General features: G+C 35.4%; 1 protein-coding gene across 7 annotated transcripts in view; it reads right to left on the bottom strand.

The window, feature by feature from the left end:
• The window catches only part of LOC131692795 (single-stranded DNA-binding protein 3), a 158,811-nt gene that overhangs the window by 95,153 nt on the left and 47,077 nt on the right, over window positions 1-16,581 (bottom strand). For 6 of the 7 annotated variants that reach the window (XM_058980078.1, XM_058980074.1, XM_058980077.1 and 3 more), the window contains exon 3: window positions 545-911. In XM_058980078.1, coding sequence (XP_058836061.1) covers window positions 545-600 — 56 coding nt within the window. In that variant the 5' untranslated portion in view covers window positions 601-911. Of the gene's footprint in view, window positions 1-544; window positions 912-1,160; window positions 1,180-16,581 lie in introns of those variants that run through there. The other variant, XM_058980075.1, reaches the window with a different exon arrangement.

Here is a 16,581-nt window from a genome sequence, read left to right as displayed (position 1 = left end):
CAAATATTTGTCCAGCCGAAGCCCCCCTCCTCAATATAAGTCAAACTTTCCTTCAGATTGATTGCTAACTGCCTCGTACAGGGTCATAGCCAACGGAATAGCAGCCTCTTTTTCTACCGCCACCGCACACATGATTCACGCTCACCACGGATCATCATTGTCTTTCAAGAATGATAGCCAGAGAGCTACAGTCAGCATCAGAGGCGATTGTGCGCGCACTCGGGCCTCCCCAAACAGCAGCGCTGTCGCTGATTAGCGATGTAACACGATCGGATTCGTCACTGGTTGCGCTGCCGGTGGGTAGATAAGAGGGAAACGTTTCTTGTTTGAATAAGTAGTCGACATGGAGAGGCGCGTGGTGCTCGCGGACCGGTTTTCAAGGTCGGTCACGGAAAGATGTATGAATCTTGTTGTAGCCGCTAGTGATATGTAAGAGGTGATATGGTGATTTAATGGTTGGTCAATTTCATCCAAACATTTCATAAAGTTTAGAAGTTTTCAGTTTAGTATTTGATAAAACACACGTGTCACAGATTGTACTTACTTTTCTCTAGCTTGTGCATCCGACGGCACCGTTGTCGCCTTCCCCTTAGCATACATTTTGATAACACTTAATTTTTGAAATATTTGCCTTCCCTATTAATTTGGCTGCAGCAGCTCTCACTTATTTTGCTTCTTCCTTTGTTATCTAGTATGGTACACACAACAAAATCACACACGCACGTGCACTCACAAAATAACCTTATTCTTTTTTTTTGTTTTGTCGGCACAACAAATGAACCGCACGCACGCCTTCTCGTCTTCTAGTTGAGCAGCGACTATCTTCCGCCTGATGTAGTGTGAGGGTAAAAGTAGTACTCTAGTACTATTTTACAGTTGATTGTTTGACTCACTTCCGATGACGGATTCCGCTGAAAGATAAAAAACGGAAACATTATTAGTGCATTATATTCTTTCTTATCACAGATCTTTGTGAAAATTTTAAAGATTCAAGATTTCAAATACTGTTTCGAGATACGGTGAGGGTACAGAACCGGATTTTTTTTATTAAAAAAACATGTCCTCAAATGGAAACGTGTATTTTTAGAACTGATAAACCTATAAATATAACCTTTCAGCATTTCTATGCTTCTGACAGATTGCGTCCGTCGTTCACCTACCCGCCTAGGTTGTCGGAGAATACAATACGGGGTTAAAAATGAGTAATCAATAACGAAACTTGTTTATACTACTGATAACTTCTGGATCTCTTATCTCAAGATATCATCTGAACGTTTATTTTAAAAAGTGTATGATTCAACAAAGCAAATCAAACTGAGACGCAATTATACTTGATTATGAACCAATTTTCGTTGAAACTCCTATTTTGGAACATAAATAATTAGCACTATCGCCAGCCAAATTAGAACCAGTTGCTACCCGAAACAAAGCGGTTAGAATCGAGAGTTATCCAGATTGATTACTAAAATATTTGCACAAATATCACAATGCTAATTGTGAAAAAAATGTATCTAAATAGTTGGCAAAGGCACACAATGCACAAATTGAATGAATCCTGTTTCTAGCACTGAACGGGAAACGTATACAGCTACACGCACAACAAAACAACACATCATCAGCTATCAGTCATCAAACTGCGTTAGGCCCAGAACATTGGCACGAAAAATATCCTGCTGGGAGGCTTACGGTGGCTCGAACAAATACAACCGAAACAATCTGGCATCCTTCCTCCGTCCTGGCTGCTGGCTGGGTCCAAAAGGATAAACATCAAGCAACAAGAGCACAGCCATATCCTCCTGTGCAATTGTAGTTGTGAGCCTGGTCGTCCCATCCTGCCCGTATGTACATAAGCAGGCAAGGGTAAAACATCAAACAAATTCGATTGCCAGATGAAGCGGGTGGAAAATGTGCCAAGTTTACTTGCATGTGGCATGTAGGTACACTCATATCTTCTAGTAACAAGGAGCGAAAAAAACTAGTGCAAACTATCGGATCGATGGTTAAACGGTAACAGCGACAGGCTGTCAGTTGATGTTGGTTCGGGTTGTTTAAACGAAGTTTTCCGCCCCGGGGGTGTTTCCTCGGTGTTCAATTCCATCGTGTGTCGATTTGAATGAAATTCGATTGTATTCACAGTTGCACTAAATATAAACACTGGTCGGTCAAAAGTAATTTGTTTAACAATTAGTTGCATTGAGATTCTTAACGCCGTACAATGGTCTCAAACCCAAAAACCAATTTAATCCACCTAGCAGTGAAATGAGACGTTTCTTACACATGTTGCATCATTCAATAATTTGTAGAACTCACGCAAAGTTGCCACCCAACAAGAAGTGAGATGACCACAGTTTCAAGTCCTGCACGAATAAAACGAATAAACTGAATAAATTACAGAAAATTAATTAAACAACTAACATTAAGAGATTAGTAAAGTAAAAAAAACATGAAAATTAGAGAATAATTTAAAAAGTTATTAAGTTAATAGAATAACCAAAATTGTTTCAAAGTAACAAATTGGTTGAAATGAATAGACTGAACAGAATTATTAAAATTAATAAAGGGAAGAAACTGAATAAAATATATGAAATGGAAAAAAATAATACATGAAATGAATTAAATGAACAAAATTAATACTGAATACATAGCAAAAAATAAATAAAATCATCAAAATGAATAAAATAAAATGAAATATTCATCGATTATATTTCCAATATAATGAATATGCATTCCAATAATATCATTTTCATTTTCATTTTGCAGCGTTTGATGGGGCAATGAGAGCGCAAGTCAGTCCAAGGCCGATGAGAGGAAAGGTAATGGTAGAATAGTCTATGCGGACCACCAAAACGCCTTGGGAGAGGAACAGGGTGTGGCTTGGGGTAGGGTTAACGGATTGATGTATACTTGACGAATAATTGCGCTGCCGAATGTGATGAAAAGGTGCATTGAACAGTACTACTGTTGGCTGTTCAGAAATAAATACAATACCGTAAACCGGGGTGACATTGATCACTTTTCGAAGTAATCATAACATTTTTAGACGCAACTCATTTTTTCCCAGTTTAATATTTTTAAAGCATGTACTGATGTATGGAGAACAAGATTGGATGGTTTGACCTAAAATTGTCCGTTTACAGCTATTTTTTCAAAAATGATTTCAAGTTGAAGTTCGTTTTCGTGTTCCGGGGTGACTTTGATAACCTGCATGTTCACCCACATTAAGTTATTGATGTCAATGCTTTTCGTTCAAATGTGTGTTTAAACTAATTCTGGAAAGATACTCATTGTTAAATAGATGTTAATTAGTATTATACAAAGTATTTCAATGTAATGTAAAATTCGAGTAACCAAAATTCGAATAAGTTGTGTCCAACTAGAATAAAAGATTCTGAAAACTTTTAAAACTGCTAAAATTGTTTTGTTTCAGTGTTTTATCAATGTACAAAAAGTTTCATCCATTTTAACACGTTGGAATATTGAACTATAAAAAAAATGTTGCGAATTTTAGCTTAAAATAATTTGAAATTATTGCCAACTAGTTTCACAAAAAATGTATTAACAATAAACAAACTCTTGAAACTAAATTTAGCATATCCTAATCTAAAGGAAAATAAAACTCGCTTTTAATTTATTACTCTTGCTAAAAGCTGAGATTTATTTGTTTTATAAAAAATAGACACTTTACGAAGCTTCGTCAAAATCAGGTCAAATTTCGTTTTTTTGTATATTTTGTACCCAAAAACCGAACAATATACTCAAAAAGTATAACAAATCAGTATTTCATAAGTTTAGAGTAAAAATCAATTCAAATTAAAATGATTCGGTAGACTATTTTGGTTTAATAAGCGATCTACGAAAAAAGTTTCGAGTGATTAAAGTCACCCCGATGATCAAAGTCACCCCGGTATACGGTATGTTTCTCCATAAGGTTTGATAGCTAATGTATGTATTTTGTGATTATGTGTGCCAATTTATAAGTGTTAAAAAGTTCATTTTATCCCGTGGTTTTATCAAGTTTGTGAGACCGCAACCGTAGATGTGCGTGGAAGATCGCGAAAAGCTCAAGCGCTTGTATGTTCACGTGTTTGTCGCGTATGCCAGATCGTATGTGATTTCGCGTGTATAAATATGTGTTGTCTAATGAATATGAGCCTCATTTTTTATTGGTCCCACTGAAGACATGAATCTAGGCTGTTAAGAACGAGGGCAGGGACATCCTAACATGACCGACTCATGATCGCGCGAGCGGTGGGTTGTTGGCGAGATCGCGAGTATGTGTGGATGATTAAAATAGCATGTTCGCGTTTGTGACCCGGTTTGTGTTATCGCGAAGGCTAGCGGCGTTTGTATGTTTTGAATGAGATATTATGAGTGTATATGAGAGAATATGCAATTGATTGTGTTAGTGAGTATTACAATGATTCTAAAATAAGATATAGTTATAAAAGGAAAAAGAACATGCCGAATCAAAAGAAAAAAAAATTAAGACATTAGGTAGAAGCGTATAAATTGACTGATTTTTTGGTTTACATGAGTAGTGGAAAAGCAAACTAATAGAAGTAAAACAAAAACAGAAAAATGAAGAAGAAGAAAATAACGGAAGGGATGTACTTTAAGTTGCTTATATTTGGGAACATAGCAACTATATTTGACGGTTTGGTTCGCGTGGATGATGGTTCTTTAAAATTACTAGGCACATTTTGAACATTTGATTTCATATGGCCCCAATACTTTGGATAGTTCACTTAAATTTTAAATTCAATACATTGTGCAATTGAAAGATGTTTACTTTAGATTTGGGTTTAAATTGGTATGATCCGAGTACTTTGGCTAATTGCCTTAAGTTTTAATGCATTGTGCAAATTGAATGATATTTAATTTAGATTATATGTAATGAACCATCAACCAAAGGATTCTGCATCGGTCTGGATCTAGTTGAATTGATAGCAAAAATAATTCAATCTGCCAGTCGTCAGGGTATCGCTTCGTTTCTATCCACCACCTGAAGCACGCGCCGTGTTGCTATTAGATTTTAGGGACCAACAGAATCCAAGGTCTCCAAGCTGCAAATCCCTAAGCATAAAAATTTGCAAATCGATTTTTGGCCACATGACTCTCCATAGTGTCACGTTTCGACGGAAATTCTCTTCATCTTCAACGGAAACCAGGGATTGAATATAAAATAGTTATAGTTTTCTCATAATACAAACATGTTGCAAAGTTTGTGAGGACTACAAATATTTTCTATTTCAAGTAGAATGTAATATTAAGTTTGTTTCCACGGGTGTCGGGCCATTAGGCCGAAAGTCGTTAGGCCGAATGCTGCAAGGCCGAACGCCATTAGGCCGAATGGGTCATAAAGCCGAATGTCATTAGGCCGAATGGGTCATTAGGCCGAACGCCATTCGGCCGAATGGGTCATTAAGCCGAATGGGTCATTAGGCCGAATGGGTCATTAGGCCGAATGGGTCATTAGGCCGAATGGTTCATTAGGCCGAATTGGTTATTAGGCCGAATGGGTCGTTAGGCCGAATTGCGCTGAATGTCATTTGATTAAAAGCATCGTTTCAGAGACTAATTGAGCTGACGGGTTCACGAGTTTCCCACGGCTAAAAAGTCATGTTGTACTAGAGGGTCCCACGAAATGTCAAACAGAAAACGCATTGATAATCGAAGGTGCTTGGCTTTTCTTTGGAGAGTGCTGTATATTCCTTAACATCGCTTGTGATGGGTTTATTTATATATATTTTATTTAGAAACATTTTTTTTTTTAATTTGCTGATTGCGCATACCAATACGTATTCATTAGCATTGCATGTATCATCCGGAACATTAAGATACACAAGCCGTATGTCATAAGATAAAAAATTGAGTATATGTCATAACTTCCGAAAAATTAAAGTTTCGACCCAAATTGTTTCCGATGTTTACAACGTACCCCTAGCGCATCATAAGGTCTCTCTGGCACATTTCCTAGTCCATTTAACGAGCTACGTTCTCCCAATCTCGGTGGAGTTGCATGATTTAAAAATTTTTACGCATTTTTGCTCGTAAAAAATAACAGATGCATGTAGCAACGATCCTTGAAACGAACTTAGCAACGAGCAATAAACAATTGCTACCAGTTTTACGAGCCAGATGGAAAATTCGATCATCAAATTTGTTTGTCAAGGTCGCAAAAACTGAAGGGACCGTTCTTTTTTCTTTACTTCAAAAGATTTAGTATACGACGTACCATGGAATTTGGAGTACTTCTTTGTGAGTTGGTAGTTTCGATTAACCTCTGATCGTTAGCTAGTTAGTCTCCGCAGCGCTGTCTTCCTATATACCCTCCGTCATTTTGATCTGTATATTCCAATGTATTGAATTATCAAGAACAACAAACCAGGTCGAAACGTGGCATAGCCAGTCGAAGTGTGTGGGCGAATGTGTTCCTTGTTGGAAGAAGAACCGCACAGAGAAATGAATACGCTCAGAAGAATGAACGACTCCGCAAAGTCGTTAAAAATTTTAATACCTATGCAATTAATGAATATATTATTGCTTTTGTCGCAATCATTCCCGAAATAAGTTTCTATAAGTTTTAGCTAAACATTCCCTAGAAAATATAATGTCGAAGAGTTTTCCCTAGAAAATACAATTACCAAACAAAACCATTCTGATTATAATATCAATATCCGGAAATAATTTCTCAGAATGTACCGTTCACCAGAAAATCAAACCCAAAGTATATTGCCAATGATAGATATTTCAAAATAAAATCCTATTTATAAAAAGCATAGGTAATAAAATAAAAAAAATCAGTTTAACTTAATATAACCACTAGCCAAAACTATTTTTCGGTTGTTACACTGCTCTATGCGCATGCGGCCTAGCCGCATAACCGAGGACAAGGATCCGAAGCGGCGTAAAGCCGCTGAGGATCCGCCGGACGAGGTGGCCGCCGACCCGCCGTCGGAAGCGGCGGCCACTCGCAAGCAAACCTGTGATCCACTCGTTTGCCCGGATTACTCAAACATAGGGGCTTTTTTTTAGTTTAAGTCCGACGGAGCGGAGCGATGTCGGACAGCACTTGACATAAAGCGATGTGGCGTAGCCACATTAGGCGTCGCTTTAATTTATTTGTTCCATTACAGCAACGAGAAAGGTGTTGTAAATATTCTAAACATTATTATTGTAAATTTTAAAAAATCGTAAAAAGTCACCCTTCATTGAAAGTTTTCAGTTACAACCGCAATACATATTTATCATTCTCTTTGGTCCATTCGGCCTAATGACCCATTCGGCCTAATGACCCATTCGGCCTAATGACCCATTCGGCCTAATGACCCACTCGGCCTAATGACCCATTCGGCCAAATGGCCTTCGGCCCAATGACCCTTTCGGCCTAATGGCAGTCGGCCTAACGGCATTCGGCCGAACGACATTCGGCCTACTGGCTTTCGGCCTAATGACCCAGCACCTTTCCACGAATGAAAAAAATATATAGGGAAACAGCAGACAAAAATATTTGTGTCTTCCTAAACCTACACAATTTCATCGCAATAAATTTATTTATTGAATATCTTATGACACAACTTAGAAATGGATAGAGAAATAGCAAGAGTCGTGATAATTTTTATGAACATGGTAGGAGAGGGGGGCGTGTGTGGAATAATAAATAATGGTTGGTGCTGTGGCATTATATTTTGTATTTAGCGATATTTTGATTCCGTACATCTTTAATATAAACAATGCAACTGGTAATTTATACATCATGACCAATATAATCTTAATCTTGTAAAGGGAGTCAAATTTTCACTACATTTTTATTATTGAAAAATCGGTGATGCTACGAGTATAATATGAATAGAGAAACCCGGCGCTATTAGGACCCTGGGGGTAATTAGGACCCTGGGGGTAATTAGGACCCTCGGTTTATCGGAAAATCGTACAACTTTCTGACTGTCGTATATATTTGTGGAAGCGCCATCCTAAAACAATAATTTTGACAAATGAATCTCATTCTGCAGTTTTCTTTAGAAAGGACGTGTTTCATTTTTTTTGCCATCCTTAAAACAAAAATCATTATAATGGTAAAACCGTGATTAAAGTAGCAAACAAAAGTGAAAAAATAACAGGTAATAATATTTTGGAAAGCTTGAGGCTCCTATTTTATGGAATGATTTTCGTTTGTGCGAAAACACAGATATATTTCTAAGACGCTCACCACTAGGGTGTCCCAAAATGACATCATGTTAAAAAAAGTCATCGGGCTCACTTCTTAAATGAAAGGTTAGGGTATTGGGACCACTTTCTTCTTCGGAGTGAGTTTGCTAAAACGCTTCCTACTGGTGGCGACTTTTGATTTTTTGAAAAATGGGCCGATTTTGGATAAAATTTCAAATTTATGCCTGTTGAAGTGGTCCTGAACTGTCTTAGATTTTTTTTCAGCATTTTTTATTTTTCTGGAGATCCAAACGGAGAAGTTTGGTTAGTTAGTTTGTACAAATTTGCAATTATAAGAGCGGCAGGGCCATTAAATCTTAGTAAAAAGTGAAATTTTTTGTGTTTTTCAGTATTTTTTCTTCAAAACTGGGTATCTACAAAATTTTAAAAGTACAGAAAACACTTTATATAGTTGAGCCAAATTCAGGGGCGTAATTTTGCTGAAGAAAGTGTATAGCTACGGCCAATGGGGTATAAGTTATTTACGTTTTTGTTAAATAACCTTTTGACATTTTATGATATTCATAAAAAATAACACTGTTCTACAAAATAAAACAACTTAGGTGGGCTTAGTCCGCATATTATTTTTCGGAAAATAGAAGGAAAATGATGAAAAATGGCGTTTTTCGCTTGTCTCTAGTGCATCAGAATCGGTTTTTATGAGCATATGACGATTTTTTTAAAAAATATTTTCTATGCTAATAGCCACCTAGCGGGTTTGAAAATCACTAAAATTAAACAAATATGTCGAGTTAATGGCAAGTTATGGCGTATATTTGAAGGCTGAATTGATTAACGTACTTACATTTTGTATATAAAGTCTTATTTTCATGTTAGGAACTTTGAAGTGGAGAAAAATGCGGAAGAGTGAGGTGAGTGTTGAAAAACTGATATTTACTGTTTAGATCACATAATTCCGAAATAGTCAAATTTGGGGCAAATATCCTCGAAAATTTTTACAACAGAATACAGCGCATCTTCTGACACAATCGTTTTGTTGAAGATGCCTCCTAGAAGTAATTATGGAGGATTAACTCTTCAAAAAATAATTAGAGACTTGGCGTCATTATCATTAGATGCTCATTAAACCTCGTCCTGACATACTAAAAACGTACAGAAAACGTCATTTTTCATGATTTTCCTTCTATTTTTCGAAAAAAAAAAAATGTGTGGTCAAAGCACATTTGAACTGATATACTTTTTGGAACAGCATTATTTTTGATAAAGTGCTAAAAATGTCAAAGGTTATCTAACAAAAACTTAAATAACTCATACCCCATTAGCCATAGCTATACACTTTCTTCAGTAAAATTACACCCCTGAATTCGGCTCAACTATAAAAAGTGTTTTCCGTACTTTTAAAATTTTGTAGATACCCAGTTTTGAAGAAAAAATACTGAAAAGCACCAAAAAATTCACATTTTACTAAGTTTTAATGGCCCTGCCGCTCTTATAATTCCAAATTTGTACAAACTAACTAACCAAACTTCTCCGTTTGGATCTCCAGAAAAATAAAAAATGCTGAAAAAAAATCTAAGACAGTTCAGGACCACTTCAACAGGCATAAATTTGAAATTTTATCCAAAATCGGCCAATTTTTCAAAAAATCAAGTCGCCACCAGTAGGAAGCGTTTTAGCAAACTCACTCCGAAGAAGAAAGTGGTCCCAATACCCTAACCTTTCATTTAAGAAGTGAGCCCGATGACTTTTTTAACATGATGTCATTTTGGGACACCCTACTCACCACTTTTGTGCGAAATGAGCATACGGGGATAATCGGACCCTCCATTCCATCAACCACCGTTCAGCGGATTGCGGCTACGCACGAAAATGCATGATGCGCCAATCGACAGCTGTGACTAACCTGATAAGTTTATGAAACAAAATTTATTTTTTTGCCACTTAAGGAATTTCTCCAACAATGATTTCATAACATAATCCCATTACAATAAAAATAAAAAAATTACGGTCGAAATTGCTCCGTAGGGAGGCCCGAATTACCCCTGCATTGTAAAAGGATAAAAAACGTAGAGTTTTGCAAATCGTCGTCTAGCGCTGCCATTAACCCTTTGCGACGCAGTGGGAATTTTTATTGGATTTCTAGGCAGCGTTGACATCTAAATACGAATTCTTGCTTTTAATCCACTCTTAGGGATGTAAGGAGTATAACTAAGCTGACCAACTCTGACGAAAAAATCCGTACACTATGAAAACCGTTTGCCTGAGCGTGATGAACGATTTCGCTTCGTTGCGGTATGGTGTACGGATTTTTTCGTCAGAGTTGGTCAGCTTAAGTATAACTAACACAAAAAATATGTGAATTTGTTAATTATTTATTAGTTATAAACAATTGAAATTCAAAAATCTCGTTTTTTGCAATAAATTCGGCTATGTCTGAACTAAAAGTCCTAGAGATCTAAAAAAATTGTGCAAGTATATCAAACATTGAACTAAATAATAGTTTTTTTGCAGAATTTTTCGTTGGTCAGATTTTTCGAAAAAAATTATCAAAATATGCAAAAATGGAGTTTATTATTATGTTGGTCTATAAAAGATTCTGAGAGACAGGTATAACTTCTCAACTACCATACAAATAGATTATGTGGTTTTTGGGGTCACTGATTACGATTCTGATGTCAGAATTGGAAAATTCAAAACGGCGCCTACAAAATGGCAACCATTTTTTCCGAATTAGGCAAATTTTGGTAGTCAGTATAAAACTCGATTCACGGAAGTTTTTTGGGTCATACAACCGTCTTACTGGATCCGCCATTTTGAATTTTACATTTTCGAGGTCAGAATCAGTGACCCCGAAAATCGATATATAGCTAAAAATAACTATTAATTAACTGCAAATGACTCTTATGACACCAAAAGGTTTCAAACTAACAATTAGGACCGTTGATCGATAAGTTCTATCACATCTATCCACCTAAAAGAGCGATTTGTTTAGGTAGGTCTGAATAACCCAGGGTTCCCCTACGTAAAACAAAATCTTGCGTACAAGGCTGAAATACACTGTCATACATATTGTTAGCGATTGAAACTTAATAAGCTTCACTACCTTGCATTGGATAAGAAGAGATATCACAGAAATCGAATTTGATCTCGGGTAATACGCAAACAATGATACTGTATTCGTTTCATGTTCATAATATGAGTGCTCGCGGCAGAATGGAAATAGTTGTTTGGAAAATTGCCGTATCCCTATGAGAAAAGGTAATGAGCGTTTCTAAAAAGATTATGCGTGTAATTGTTCAAAATTAACGGTGAACTTTATCTGAGATAACAATTGCTACAGCTCTCTTACTGGCTAAGAATGCCAAAACCATTTGCTGTTTAGAGCATATGCTAGTTGAATTTTTGTTGAAATCGTTCGTACCCTTTCATTTGTGAAAGGCAAATGTAACTTTGAGGACAAGCCGTTTACCTAAAACCAAATTATCGAGGCGCAATAGAATAGCATTTCACTCGACCGATACGGATTGTGGGCGAAAACTGCTTATCTTGATTTATGAATAACAATAAATGTTACTTGTTTCCAGTCCTGTTGCTTCTCTGCTGTAGAAACTAGTTGAATTGTCGACTTGGATCAGGCAGATTCAGTGTGAACCAGGAGTATTCTTAGTATAAAGTAAATCGCATCAAATACACCTCGTTTGTTCGAAAAATATCAGTTCGATATAACCCTACTATACTAATCATCGTTTCGTTGACATGATGATTACTGCTTAAGGGTTTTTCCAATTTAGAACGAAAAAGATTTCTCGAGTGCGGGATCTGTACCAACAACATCAACCTGGTTCACAGCCTAACGCAACGATAGTTGTTTCCTCTTTCGACAAACTAGCTACACGTCCACCTAACTGTAGTCTACAAATATCGTTCATGAATAATATAAGGATAAGTGGCCCTAGGTGACTTCCTTGAGGGACACCGGCTGGCGTTTCAAATACGTTTGAGCATGTGGAGCCGATTCTAACGAAACCGGATCGTTCAGAGAGGTAGGATTTTAACCATCAGGTTACCCACGGAGGAAATCCTAGTCGCTGCAATATGTACAACGTTTTTTGGAAAATATGTCAAAAACTCTTCTTTATTACAAATGAGTGTGAGTTGTGCTCAGCGACTCAAGATTAGGCTAAAAAATAATTTTCCTTCCAAATTATTTTTGTCAAGTAATGCTACTAGTTCCGATTAAATTAAAATGAGCTCATGTGAAACTACTACTCCCTAATAATTCAAACAAACTAAAATTTAACCAACGTAGCATTTTACCCAAACCATATGCGGCAGCGGCCGTGCTCTTTCGAATTCAATCACTCAAAATAGTCTATTTTCGATCATCATCTAGGTAAATATATATGCAGTTGTTCACCTACCGGAAGCGAAACCGTCACCAGAGTAGATACACAATACCTGTTAGGAAAGTGCTTGCTTGGCCCGAAAAAAAATTCAAGTAGGTTCCTAGCCTCAGCTTCCACATGCAATGTAGGTACCTAGCCGGTGAAACGAGTAAAAAGCGAGCGAGCTGCAAAAAGAAACCCATGAAAACTTTAACTGTACTCAATTTTTCTTCTTTTTGCTGACTGCTGCTGCTGCCCGTCAGTTGGTTTTGCCGTTTTTATTTTCTTCCCCCTTTTCCACTGGTTGTTGCGTACGACTTCACAAAAGTGTCTTCCAACACGGGAAAATGCAACACGAGACGGGGCCGCAATAATAACCATCAATAGAGTGGTAGGTACAACATGCATATTGGCACGTCAGGTCGCACACGCATACATCGGAACGACGGACCGGGGGAGCTACGATATCGCAACCGTCTTTGATTGTTTTCTGTTGTGTGTTTAGTTTGCTCATGTATTGCGGCTGGGTTGCCAATGGCGGTGGTTTTATCTGGGAATTGATTTTTAATGTGTAAGGTAATCAAAGATTTTTCTAACCTCGCCATGATTAGGAGCAACTAATCGATTGTGGACCCCTAGAGGAAGTAACTACGTTTATACCGAAAAGTGTGTATTTCTCGCGCGCTTTTTAAGAAGGGCCAATAAGCATATTGTCAAAATTCACTTTGAAAGAAAATTCTGGACAAACCATCAATCGCCGACTATAAATCACAGCAACAAACGAAAGAGAAAACTTTTCTCTTTCATAAAATGTTAACATCCATTCGCGACGAGTTACGGTTTGTCCGGAATTTTCTATCAATGTGGATTTTGACAGCATGCTTATTGGCCTCCCGGCCTCCTCGATAAACCACTCTCGAGGAGTATTATAATCAACATATTGAAGCTGGCTTCTTATATAAATCAAATCCTGAGTAGTCATAATGACTGGTGGATTATTAACATGAGAACTAATTACCCTCTAGCAGTAGAACTTGGTGACAACAGAAACTAAAAAGAGCTAAGGTCCTTTTATTTAGATAACTCTATTGAATCTATTGTGGTTTGATGATCGTTACAATGCCGACAGTCCCATCAAGCTGCGTGAGGGAAATTGTACAAATATCGTAAATTTTACAAATATAACGTAAATTGTGAAAATTTCGTAAATTGTGAAAATTTCGCAAATTGTACAAATTTCGTGAATAGAACAAATTTCGTAAATAGTACAAATATCATCATTTGTTTAATTATGCAAATTTCATAAATTGCACAAACTTTGTAAATTGCACAAATTTCGTAAATTACAAAATTTCGCAAATTTAACAAAATATTGCAAATTGCACAAAATTTATTTGCAAAATTCGTAAATTTCACAAATTTTTGTAAATTTTCCAAAATTTTGTAAATTGTGCAAAATTTTGTAAGCTGTGCGAAAGTTTGCAAAATTTCGTAAATTGTGCTAAATGAATTTTGAAAATTGACCAATATTTCGAAAAGTTTACAAAATTTCGGAAATTCAACGAAATTCCTCAGAATTTCATAAGCTCTTTAAAAAAAATTAAAATATAGGGTAAGGTGAGGCACATCCGACCGTTGGGTGAACCCGACCCCCTCTGTTATCGAAAGTCGGAAGCACTACGCGAACTAATATCAATGTTGTCGTGTAGAACATCGAAAATAATCGTAATGGTGGTATGACAGCATTTTATTAGTCTACATTGAGATGCTCAAACGACAAAAAGTGTGATTTTACAATTTTTGATTTGATTTTTGTGCATCATTTACCACAGGATATTTCTGATTGTTAAAGTGATTGCATAACAAATGGAAGTGGATTTAAATTCTTTGATTCAAGTCCTACAAAGTGCATAGATGAATTTAGTCCAACTTTTTTCATATTTTTTTTAATTTCATCGTAAAGAAATATGCGGCGGTGGGGCAAATCCGACCTCTAAATAGTGGGGTAAATCCGACCGCTTTTTGCTAAGAAAATGTTTGTTTATCAAAATGAAATATATTTTTATTTTCATTACTTATTATTTTTTTGTACGATGGTTCATAATTACAAACGAAAGACACAAAAACGTGATGAAAATAGTATTCGTCGAGCAATTGGAGCAAATATGGAACCTAGGATATGGGAATATCTTTACGTGCTATTGCTCGTGATTTTGACATTCCAAGATTGACATTGAATTCCATTTTCTTCATATTACAATTCAATAACAAAATATTCAATGATTTAGCATTGAAAGTCCATAAAATTTGGGTAATAACTGTACTAAATCAATAAAAACATAGGCGATCCGGTTTACCCCACCATTTTTGAAAACAGCAAAAATGAACTTTTTCGTAAAACGCTTGTATCTCGTAATTTACGCAAGATGCGAAAAAATGCTATGCACAGAAAGTTGCCCAGAAGTCTAACTTTTAATTTGGTATATAAAACGACTTGACCCGATGTAAAATGACCATTTTACAGTCAAAACCATTTACTAGGTCGGATTTGCCTACTAAATTTACAAATACAAAATTTCGCAAATTTTGAACATTTTTTTTGTAAATTTTGTAGAATGTACAAAATTGCGCGAATTATGCAAATTTCGTAAATTGTACAAATTTCGTAATATGCACAAATTACGTAAATTGTCCAAATTTCGCAAATAGTTCAAATTTCGTTAATTACAAAAAAAATTGTAAATTGAACAAAATATTGCAAATTGCACAAAATTGTTCAAAATTTCGTCAATTGTACTAAGTTTCGTACATCGCTCCAAATGTCGCGAATCGTTCAAAATGACGTAAATTGTAGATTTGCATAAATTGTGCAAAATTTCGTAAAATTCAAAGAACTTAGTAAAGTCTACAAAATTTTGTAAATTTTACAAAGTTTAGTAAATTTTACAAAATTTCGCGAATTTTAAAAACTCAAAAAGTTTCAAAATTTCGTAAATTTTACAAAATTGTGTAAATTTTACAAAATATTGTAAATTGTACCAAATTTTGTAAGCTGAGCGAAATTTCAAAAGTTTGTGCAATATTTCGAAAAGTTAACAAAATTTTGTAAATTTGACGATATTGTACAAAATTTCGTAAATTTCTCAGAATTTCACAAATTCAATAAAATTTTGAAAAATGTACTAAATTTCCAGATCTGCACAAAACCTTGTACATTTTACAATATTTCGTAAATTTTATCAAATCTTTTTTTTAATCTTTCAATGCACAAATTTCGTAAATTGTATAAATTTTGTGATTTGTTCAAATTTTGTAAATTGTTCAAATTTCGCTAATTGTACAAATTTCGTGAATTGTAAAGTTTTTCTTAATACAGATATTATAGTAGTACAAAATTCGTAAATTATGCAAATTTTGTAAATTGCACAAATTTCGTCAATTACACAAATTTCGTAAATTACACAAATTTTGTAAATTGAACAAAATATTGCATAAAATTTCGTAAATTGTTAATAATTTTGTAAATTGCCCTTAATTTCGTAAATTTTGTAAATTATACCAGCTTTCGAAAAATGTACAAAATTTCTTAAATTGATATTTTTAATTGCTCAAAAGTTCGTAAAGCGCACAAAATTTTGTAAATTGTGTAATTTTTTTGTGGATTTTACAAAATTTTAAAAATTTTAATAGATTAGTAGATTTTACAAAATTTCGTAAATTTCGCGACCTACAAAATTTTGCAAATTTTTCGTGAAATGTGCAAAATTTCGTAAATACAGTGAAGACCCGTTTTTATCAGCCCCATGGTCAATTTTAGGCTGATAAAACGGAGACATTGACAAAATTGGGACATTATGTTACTTTCTTTTTAAGAAACCGAAGCTCTTAAAGTATTCTTCTTTGGTCCCCAAATATAGCCTCATAACCTTTCCTGATTATTAAGCTTAAATTTGCCTTAAGGCGGTCTGACAGTGCAACATTTAAGAATTTTTTTTTCATGTTACGGATATCTAAAACAAGAAAAATA

The sequence above is a fragment of the Topomyia yanbarensis genome, chromosome 3 (genome assembly GCF_030247195.1).
Source record: "Topomyia yanbarensis strain Yona2022 chromosome 3, ASM3024719v1, whole genome shotgun sequence".
Taxonomy (NCBI): domain Eukaryota; kingdom Metazoa; phylum Arthropoda; class Insecta; order Diptera; family Culicidae; genus Topomyia; species Topomyia yanbarensis.
The sequence above is the reverse complement of the archived record's forward strand: the minus strand, read 5'-3'. Positions and strand labels throughout refer to the sequence as shown.